This window comes from Dipodomys ordii, unplaced genomic scaffold, assembly GCF_000151885.1.
Source record: "Dipodomys ordii isolate 6190 unplaced genomic scaffold, Dord_2.0 Scaffold91, whole genome shotgun sequence".
Classification (NCBI taxonomy): Eukaryota; Metazoa; Chordata; class Mammalia; order Rodentia; family Heteromyidae; genus Dipodomys; species Dipodomys ordii.
The window spans coordinates 4,409,785-4,420,341 of record NW_012267307.1 but is presented as its reverse complement, the minus strand read 5'-3'; the positions used below and the strand labels follow the sequence as shown (position 1 = coordinate 4,420,341).

Sequence of the window (10,557 nt, the reverse complement as noted above, 5' to 3'; positions counted from 1 at the left end):
CCTGTGCACAGGCTCAGGGCTCAGGGGGGGACGTGGGGAGGGATGACCCTGTGCACAGGCTCAGGGGGACGTGGGGTGGGATGACCCTGTGCACAGGCTCTGGGCTCAGGGGGGGACGTGGGGTGGGATGACCAGGACACACAGGCTCAGGAGGGACTGCGGGAGGCTACTGCGCGGTGGGCACTGTCAGGTTGAAGGCTGGGCCCATGGTCTGCCTGTCCTCACAGACACCACTCACGCTGGCCTGACCCATGGCAGCCCAAAGACGCCGAGCCCATGGCTCTTTCCAACCTGTCCAGCGGGAAGGTCACACAGAACGCACATCTGTGGCAGTCACCACAAAATGGACAGGGCCTCAGCACCCGAGCTCCATCACACACGTGCCCCTGGCCCTGCACACGTGCCCCTGGCCCCGCACTGGTCTGGACAGGGCCTCAGCCTCCATGTTCTCCCAGGGACCGCAATCCAGGGTGACTCAGAGGCCAGGAAGCCCGCTCACTACCGGGGCTGCAGCCCGCTGTGCGGCCTCCATCCCAGCCTCCCACATGTACGGAGACGAGAAATCAGAGTGAGGCCACCCCTGCCCTGAAGGACTACTGGGAAAACAGGAAAAACTTCCTTTGATGACTTCTTGCCACTGGGATTCAGAAATGCAAAGCACAGGGCATTTTTAACCTGAGCCTGGTGACTGTTTACATGCTTAAAAATAAGAAAAAGGCTTCCGGAAACACAATGAAAGAACGCATTGTGCTTAGCGGGCCTGAGGTGTGAGCTGGCCTCCTCTGCCAGTCCTGGGCTGCTTTGCGCCCTGTGCCCCCAGGTCCCCCGGTGAGCCCTGCCTGAGGCTGACGGGAGCCACCGTCACCTCCTCCCCCGCCTCCACCATCTCCAGATGAAGTCAGTTCCCAGTGTGAGCGGTCCTAGGCATACACACTGAGAGTTTGCTCACGGTCCATTTGCAAAGAGCACGTGTGTGAGTATGTTACAACCCAGCGCATCACTGACAAGAGAGACACCATCCCCTCCCTGGGTGCCGGCGGGCAGAGGGTGGACGGGGTGAGTCACCCGGGCCCTGAGAGCCGCCCAGCCAAGCTGGCCAGCATCCTTTGGGAAAACATCAGGAACCTAAAGATACACTCATCCCCTCCCACAGCACCCAAGCCACCTGCGGCGACTCCCGGCCCCGGAGCCTCCGAGAGGCTGGCCAAGAAGCCTTCAACTCCAGCCACATGTGCAGATGCCCACAGGGGTCTGCCAGGGCTGCCTGCTGCAGGCTCCCTGCACACGTCCTGGCACACGGCGGGGGCAGGCAGGACAGCTTCTGAAGCGTCTACCGGCAGACCCCCTCCCCCCCTCCCCCGCCACCGTGAGACGGCTGCTCGCCAGGCAAGCCCACCTCGCGTGGCCTGGACAGCCTGGATCTCAACATCCCTGAAGTGTCACCGAGAAACCCGTGGAGGGGCGCCAGCCTTCGCTGTCGGGAGGAGAGGCAGCACGGACACTGGGAGGGGAGAGGGGTGCTGAGCTGTCAGCTCCAACCCAGGACACCGGCCGGGCCCCTGCACAGCTGAGAGTCAGGTGAGGCACGGAGGTGGGTGGCCGCTGCAGAGTCCGGAGTCCATGCGCGGGAGAAAGGAACTTCCCCTCCCTGCCAGGGAGCCGGGGGCGAGGGACGCCCAGGCTGTGTGGCCAGCCCGCCCGGTGCCCAGCACCCAAAGGACACGTGTGCGCTGCCTTCGAGCTCACTTGAGCCACACTCAAGTTTCCCACTGAAATCTGCTCTCGTGCCCCTCCCATCCCGGGCTGGTTCTCCGTCTCCTAAGGACCATGCTCCATCTGGTCTGTTAAAGGAGCCAGGTGGTTCTGGTCAGAGTATGTTCGTAGTGCTTGTTTTCGGCCAGGGCATAGATGGGAGAACCGTGGAGCGGGCTCAGAAGCGTGCACTCCGGGGACCCCGACGGGGCCCAGGGCCACTGTCAGCGGGGCCCGCGGCGTCCCCACACAGCGCCCACTCTCAGAGCAGGCCGGCACAGCCGCTCCCACCCCGCCTCCAGCGGGAGGCAGAGCCGTCCTGAAAGGGCCTTTGTGTTGTCTTATCGAGCTCTCTGGGATCCTCGGTCGGAAACTGCGCCCGAGTCCAGAAGTAAAAATATTCCGAATCATTAGGGAATTCCCTGCAGCATGAGTCATTGGAAAGGCTTCCCTGCCACACCCGCGGCCTCCTCGGCGCGGGCTCCCCACCGGCCACAGGACGCCACCCAGTCCCACAGGCGTCACGTGCCCGCGGGCCGAGCCACCGAGCCCTGTGCCCACCGTGCCAGCGGCCCGCCCCTCCGCCATACCAACCAGGAGGACAAGGAGCGGGGCCTGTGCCTTCCCTCCCCATGGGAGCTGGAGATGGGGCCCAGCCCAGGGCGCGCAGGGCTGCGGCTCCTCAGCCTCCGGTCCCCTCCAGGACCATCTGAGCGAGGCGGCCCCTAGGCCGCCTGGACCCGTTCTTCCTGGTCGCGTCCTCCCCCATGGCTTCCACTGCTGGCCGCTTAGGAAACTGCCTGGTGGTGCCAGAGCGCTGAACAGAGAGTCAGTGTGACAGTTCACTGGACTGGGAATGCGCGGGGGCGTCACACGCGTGGACACGGCCCTCACACGTGACCTTCACAACAGCTCATTCATGGGGAGCGCACAGGGCTCAGCAGCTCATATCGGTCAACGGATGAACGGGCACAGACAACATCTGCGCGGCCAGATCCACGGAGAGGATCCGAGTTTGTTGGCCTGAGAGAGGGGCATTGGGCACTACTTCCCACTGCAGCTGTGACTGGGTGTCCCAGGGCCCAATGCTCACCCAGGGGAGGGCGTGGTGCTGGTGTACACACACACACACACACAGGGATGCGTGTGGCAGGACCAGTGTGGGATGAGGGGAGGGCGTGGTGCTGGTGTACACACACACACACACACAGGGATGCGTGTGGCAGAGACCAGTGTGGGATGAGGGGAGGGCGTGGTGCTGGTGTACACACACACACACACAGACACAGGGATGCGTGTGGCAGGACCGGTGTGGGATGAGGGGGCAGCGGATCAGGGCTGGGCTGGCACTGGGGCCCTTCCGGGCCGGCCCAGGCCACACTCCCTCCTGTGTGTCCTGTGTGAATGTCCTCCCTCCCGCCTCCCCTGCTGCCCTTCCCCGCATGTGCCTCCTCTCTCGTCCTTCCTCTGGGATGTGTTCTCAGGGCTCTCCTCCTCGCCGGGCAGGGGTGCGGTCGGCGTGTGCCGTCCCCGAGGAGCACCATCGGAGGATGGGAGCTGGCATCCCTGCTAGCAGCCAAGCCCCAGGGGCGGGGGGCACCTCAGCTCTGCACCCCAGACCACCGCCCACCCCCCCACTCCCCGACACCTCCTCTGGCCCTGGACCCTCAGGCCCCACACCAAGGCCTTCCTGAGGACGAGGGAGGTCAGACTTGGAAGGCAGAAGCAGAGCCACAGTGAGCAGCGTGTGCGCCGTTCTCACTAGAGAGACACGGACCGCAGGCCCGGGCTGGGGTGGGGTCTGTGCTGGGGTCTGTGTTGGCTCGGGTGGGTCCTCACGGCTGACAGCACAATCCACAGCCTCCTGGGAGGAGGCTCCCTCTGGAGAGGCTGCCCACCCGGCCTTCGCGAATGTCCTCAGCTCACTACGTAACCTTGTTCAACAAGAGCAGCAGTTTAAAACTCTACACTGGACTAGGTGACAGCTCATTCGAAGACAGGAGGGCAATTTTGTTTTAAATTTAAGTTTACTGGTTCCTCAAACCAACCAACAGCAACAACGAAAACCTAGAAAGCCAGCTGCTCGACTCTCACACCTGTAACCCTAGCAACTTAGAGGCTAAGATCTGAGGATCACGGTTCAAAGCCTGCCTGGGTATATAAATCTACAAGACTCTTACCTCTAATTAACCAACAAAGGCCAAAAGTGGAGGCGAGGCTCAAGCAGTTGAACACCAGCATTGAGCAAAAAAGCCAAGCAAGAGCGTGAGGCCCTGAGTTCAAGCAGGCCTCAGAACCAGCACACCCACGAAATCGCACACAGACACACAGCTTGTCACCAGGTGAGCGTGTCAGGCGGCACCATGCTTAGTGAGAAGCCAAACTTAAAGACAGAGACTTCGGTCGGTAGTCGCTCCTTTCTTTCTGAAACCTACAATTTAGACCTACGCACGTACAGTATTACGCACATAACCTAAACATTAGAAACCAAATGCCAACACCGGCTGGAAGCACTACTGTAGCGCTCCCCTCTCCTGCTCAGGGGGTGTGCCTGTGATCTGCCCACTTACTGTGTCTGCTGTGTGCTGGCGTCAGGCAGGGCTGCAGACCCGGCCCGTGGCCTCTCAGGCTAAGTTTCACGCAGGAGCAAAGCAAGTGTCGGGCAGAGACTCAGAGTGGGCGCCACGGGCGAGCCCTCTGCCAGCAGGCACCCGGGGCCGCGTGCCGGGGGCGGGAGGCTGCACCTCCCTGCCTGTGCTGGGCTCCCGCGGCCTGCTGCTGCGAGCACTAGAAAGCTGACTTCACAGGAGCCGACTGTGCCACTGTTCCCAAGACCTCCGGAGCCTCCACCGTCCCCAAAACCAAAAGCAGGAATGAAAGCGTGCAAGGAAGCTGGAGGAACCCAGCCTGGGACGCAGCTGCCGGGCACCGGCCCCTGTGGTCACAAATGGCCCAGGGAGGGTCCGAGGCCCCGCCCAGTGCAGAGACAGGCCCACAGGCTCCGAAGGTCCTCCTCCAGGGAAGGCGTGCTCTGGGCGTGTTCTCCTTTTTATCACACTTAGTTGAGTTTTCTCTGTGATTTAGAACGTGTGTGATTACATAGGCCAGCAGAGTTAAACATGGAAGACTTCTATGCTGTGCTGATTGGAGTGCTTCAGTTTCCCGTGAGCACACAGAATCGGGACCCGGCCGTGCGGGGTTCCACGCCTCCGTGGTTTTCGGTGATTACAGTAAGTACTGGATGGGCTGCTTCAAAAATATTCTAGCTGGTAAGTGTAGAAAAAAGGCCTTGGCAACTCCCCCACGCCCACCGGGGCACGGCGGGCGTCCTGGGGACCCGCACGGGCCCATCTCAGGAGCCACTCAGGAGCCCAGCTCCCACGTGCATGCAGCCCCACACGTACCACACTCTTTGTCAGGGCACTGGCTTCTGCCACCCGAGCGGGTCTGGCCCAGCAATCCACCTTCCTTTGCAACCACGAGTTAGTGAGCACAGGCTTCTCCACAACCCAGCAGTAGCCGGTGTCTGCCACGCTGCTCACAGCCCCAGAGCGCACGTCTCTACCCAGAGCGAGGGGTCTCCGCACGGCCCCGGCATCCCAGGGTCCTGGCACAGCCCTGGTCCCTGAGTGAAGTGACCCACAGCCACAGTCCTGATCGCTCACATCTCTCCAAGCCTGGCCTCCCCAGACGTGGCTCCAGCAAGACTCTCAGGATACTCCACCAACCCTGAACCGCCCCTGCACCAGAGGCCACGGAGACACCGCCAGCCTGGACACAACAAGCAAAGGCCCTGGCTCGGTGCCCCACAGGCTCCTCCTGGCTCTGCATGGCCTACAACTCTTCTCCCTCCCCGTTTTTCCTTCGTCTCCCTCTCCCCGCCCCCACAGGCATGCATGCACACGCGCACACGCGCACACACGTGACACAGAAAGTTGCAGTAACAGAGCAGCAGCTGTTGCAGCAGCTACAGTGGAGGCACCATGAAGGGAGCAGGCCTTCGCTTGCTGTGCCCACCGTGCCCCATGCCTCTCCGGGGGCTGGGAGCTCTCCCGGAAGTGGGGGGGGGACAGTGCCCGACAAAGCAAGGCTAAAGGAGAAAGGTCAGAAGTGCCAGCAGCTCGATCAGTGCCAGGCCAAGGACCCAGACACAGCCAGCTTCTCCCAGTCCCCTCAGGAGCCCACCACAGGCCTCCCCGGGGCTGACCGTGAGGGCGGAAAGGACTCTGACCTGCCTGCCAGCAGCACAAACCCGTCACGGGCGGCAGCCAGCTACACGCACAGCGGGGTCGTGTAGGTAGACGGCAGGAACCCCCCACCAAGAGCCGAACCCCACATCACCCGCCCCAGGACATACCTGGAGCCTTCTCCACAAAAATGACCTTGGAGTCTTGCAGGAAGTTATGACCGGACAGGACCATCTTCTTCCCGCCGACGACTGGATAGCTGTCTGTGCTCTGCCCCTCCACCAGGGGCAGCTCCTGGGCAGACCGCTGGGCTGTGGGAGGGGGGACTGTCAGCAACAGGCAGAGCTGGACGGGGCACTGGGACCCAGGGCTGCTCTCTGGCTGACCAGTTCCTTAGATCTATGGTATGTCTCCTATCCAATCACAAGCAGGACAGAGGGCGTGCTGCTCTAACTAGCAAGGTGGGGCACACAGACTCCTCTTCCTCATCCCACAGCCAGGACACGGCCCTCAGAAGTGGGAGGGAATGAGGCCACTGGCCCTCGGTGCCAGGTCCCGGTCCTGATCCTGGCTCCCGCAAGAGGCTGGTGCATGTGGGTTGGGCGGATGGGGGCACCTGGGAGAAGGTGGCAGAGGGGTGGGGCCCTGGGACGAGGGGGGAGGGGTCCCTATGTCAAGGATGTGCAGGGGCTGAAGCCAGGAGAGGAGGGGAGCCCGGGCCGCAAGGAGAGGCGTGGGGGCTGCAGGGAGCCGTCGCCAGTCCAGCTCATGCGGACGTGGCACTGGGGCACACCTGTCCCACGCGGCATCCTCGGGACCTAGGGCCCGACGGGCCCCGTGCCCCAGGGAGACGGGAGGTGGCAGATGGCCAGGGACCCCCCCGTCTCCGTGTCTGTGGCCCGATGACCTGGCCCGCTGCAGGGGATGATCAGGTGGGGACGGGCCTCGGCACGGACGCCGGGAGCTAGGGAGCTCGCTGCAGCGGGAACGTGAGGGCTGTGCGTCGGGGCCCCTGCTCTCAGGACAGCCCCTTCCACTGCTCAGGAACGCAGGTTTACACATCCCCGGCTACAAGTGGGAAGCTATGGCCCAGGCAGACCCCCCAGTCCCATCACTTTCCAGGGCACACCCTGAAGCACACGGCCGATGGCAGAGTCTTCAGGCGGGGGGACAGTGCACAGGGCTGGATGCTGGCTCTCCCCGGTCCCCGTGCTCGGAAGGGCCACACAATTACTCACAGCACTCGATGGGGTTTGAGGCGACCTGGAGGGACAGCATGCGGCCGCTGGGCTGAGGGATGTGGATGCGGAACACCAGCCGCACCCTGGTGTTCTTCCGGCCGATGTCGGTCTCCCCTTTGCGCAGCTCGATGTCAGAGTTCCTGAGCTTCAGAATCCCGGCGCAGTCGATGCTGCCCAGAAGAAAGGGGCTTCAGTCTCCAGCACCCACCTGGGAGAACCCGGAGCCGCCAAGCCCATGCCGGGAAGCCCCGCCCACCGTCCCTGGGGGGGGAGGGGCTCAGCTCACAGGCCCCCAGGGCCTGAGGTGCCCAAGGGCAGAGGAGCCTCTGGCATCGACATGGTCACCAAGGCAAGAGCTACAGGCTTGGAAGTCACCCCCTTCCCTGGGGACACACCGTCCAGAGGCTGCAGGCCCGCCCTGCCCCAAAGCCTCCCAGAGGAGGGGCCTACTGGACGCACCTCCTCTGTGGACTTGCAGCCTTCGGAGTGCTGAGGGTTAGGCCACCATTTCCCTTATTGACTGCAAACATCACTCATTTTCTCATGAAGCCCCTCCCCGCTTTGTTTTATTGGCTGTGGGGCCTGAACTCTGGGCTTGGGCGCTGTCCCTGAGCTCTTCAGCTCAAGGCAAGCACTCTACCGCTTGAGTCACAGCACCACTTCTGGTTTTCTGGTGCTTAATTGGAGATGGGAGTGTCACGGATTAGTTTTGAATTGGGATCCTCAGATCTCAGCCTCCTGAGTAGCTAGGATGACCGGCGTGGGCCACCAGTGCCCAGCTTGAAACCCTTTTCTTTTAGGTTTTCAATTTTATTTTCCCTCAAGAGTTCCTATCATTTCATTCAAATCTAAGTCCCAAGCTGGCACCAGTGGCTCACACCTGTCATCCTAGCTATTCAGGAGGCTGAGATCTGAGGATCATGGTTCAAAGCCAGCCTGGGCTGGAAAGTCCATGAGACTCTTTTTTGGGGGGCTGGGAAGGTGACTCAGTGGTAGAGTGCTTGCCTTGCATGCATGAGGCCCTGGGTTCGATTCCTCGGCACCACATAAGCAAAAAGAAAAAAGCCAGAAGTGGCACTGTGGCTCAAGTGGTAGAGCACTAGCCTTGAGCTGAAGAGCTGAGAGACAGCGCCCAGGCCCAGAGTTCAGGCCCCACGACTGACAAAAAAGAAAGAAAGAAAAAGAAAATCTAAGTCCTAGTAAAATGCTGCATATACAAATTCGTCATGCAATAAGAACCGGCCTTTCTTCTCTGGATAAATGAGAACAGAGAATCCATGCCGGGGCGTGGAGGTGTGCGTCTTCACGCCACCAGTGGGGTGGGCAGGTGTGCAGACGTGACAGGGCCTGCGTGTCGGGAGCCGCGTCTGCCAGCCGCGGGCACAGCAGGGGTCGCCCGCTCCCAGCCCACCTCTAATCCGTGGAGGACCTGGTTGCAGCTTGCAAAGCACCCGGGGGTTTGGATCAAATGTATCTAGATTCCCTCAGATTCGTGGGAAGCCTTCCCTTTTCTTTCTACTTGGAGCGTTTCCAGGCTATGAAGAATGCGTCAGGTCCACAGGAGTTCTGCACGGGCAGCTCATGCTCTCCAGGCCCGCGTGGACCTGGCACACCCCGCCCGTGAGCACCCCTCCATGGCTCCACACTGCGGCCTCTGCTGCCGAGGGTGGCCTCTGCTGCATGGACCCACCCCCGCCCAGTCACCGCTCAGCTCAGCATCACCTCCGAGAGACCGTCCCGAGCACCCTGCGAGGAGTGCCCCCATGAGGGTGCTGCATGAACCCACCGCTCAGCTCAGCATCACCTCCGAGAGACCGTCCCGAGCACCCTGCGAGGAGCGCCCACATGAGGGTGCTGCATGAACCCACCCCTGCCCAGTCACCGCTCAGCTCAGCATCACCTCCGAGAGACCGTCCCGAGCACCCTGCGAGGAGCGCCCGTCGGTTAGCGCCCACCCCGCCTGGTCGTTTCACGTGTGCGTTTCAGCGTCGCACACTCTGTGCACGTGTGCCTAGTATCTGCGGACACAAACCCCCAGGAACCAGCAGCCGGCTGGCTTCCCGCTGCCCTCTCAGTCCTGGGCTGCCCTGCACAGCTCACAATCCGCAGGATGACGATGGTGGGTGGAGCCTTCAGCTTACTAACAGATTCACTTCTGAGCCAGCCCTGGTGCCAGCTTGGGCTCTGCCTGCCAGAGCAGGCCCCGAGAGCAACACTGTAACTCTGGAGTGAAAACGCCAGCAGAGACCCGCCCCTCGCTTGTCCGACATCTGCACTTCAGCCATGCCTCTAATGTGCAGGGCTGCATTCAGAAGGAAGCAGGTGTCATGTCTGGGAGCTAAATGCAGGCACGGGGCAGAGTGCTCAGCCGTGTAATTGAGACACTTATTGTCAGTGGCAAGGTGCACCCTGGAATCTGGGAAGAAGCAACTCTGTTGTCACAAACAATTGTGAAGTCTATGTAGGCTGGAGCCCCGGGTGCCGGGGTGGCGCCCTCCCCGAGCCCCGGGTGGCTTACATGGCTCTCATGTTATTCTCGGGCAGCAGCGGGATCTCCAGGACCTTGGTGTTGGAGAGGACGGCCTCGTGGCTGGTGGTGGAGACGGTCTTGCCTGTGATCCGGTGCACCTGGTAGAAGGCGTGGGGCCGCAGCAGCCGGTCATCCGCCGTCCCGATGAACAGCTGCAGCATGAGCGGCTCTGTTTCCAAGTAACCATGTAGCTGGCACAAGAACAGAAGCGCCCATTAAGCACAGCACATGCAAACCGCTGGAATCAATTAAATGTTTACAGCACACTTGAGCGTGAAAGGAAAGTGGCCGGGGAGCCCAGCCGTGCCGTCCCTGGGCCCCTGTTTCTCTGTAACACAATACACGTATGTTTTTTAAATTATCCATACAAAGCAGCTCATTGTCCTAAAGGTTCTGGGGCACGCAGCTTAGCCCCAAACAACTCCTCCTGATCCCATTGCACACATGCCCCCCCCCCACACACACACGGGCAGCCTGTATACACACCCACTCACCCATACAGGTTGTGTACACGTGTGCTTACACACTAGCAGCACCAGCAATGGCAGTCCGTGGCCAGCCCAGGGTGGAGTCCTGGGCCCCACACAGCAGAACTGCCAGACATCACCACCACCATCAACTCCATACAATCCACAGAAACCACACCCAAAGCTACCTGAATTCTTCTGCAAGGATGTAGGAGGAACCCACGGCCTGCACTACGGTCATGTCAGGGCCTCCTCCTCCCCCCACACCCATGCACAGCCTCCACTCGCATCCCCAGGTCCTGTGAGCCTCCTCCTCCTCCTCCCCACACACCCATGCACAGCCTCCACCCGCATCCCCAGGTCCTGTGAGCCTCCTCCTC

The 10,557-nt window shown here is 61.5% G+C and overlaps 1 protein-coding gene across 1 annotated transcript in view; it reads right to left on the bottom strand.

The window, feature by feature from the left end:
* Nfatc1 (nuclear factor of activated T-cells, cytoplasmic, calcineurin-dependent 1) overlaps nt 1–10,557 on the bottom strand; it is a 117,471-nt gene that overhangs the window by 75,233 nt on the left and 31,681 nt on the right. Inside the window, exons 4-8 of the mRNA XM_013026119.1 lie at nt 9,699–9,901; nt 7,178–7,350; nt 6,110–6,250; nt 4,982–5,018; nt 1,166–1,289 (exon numbers count right to left, since the gene is read on the bottom strand). Of these exons, the coding sequence (XP_012881573.1) occupies nt 1,166–1,289; nt 4,982–5,018; nt 6,110–6,250; nt 7,178–7,350; nt 9,699–9,901 (678 nt within the window). The remainder of the gene's footprint in view (nt 1–1,165; nt 1,290–4,981; nt 5,019–6,109; nt 6,251–7,177; nt 7,351–9,698; nt 9,902–10,557) is intronic.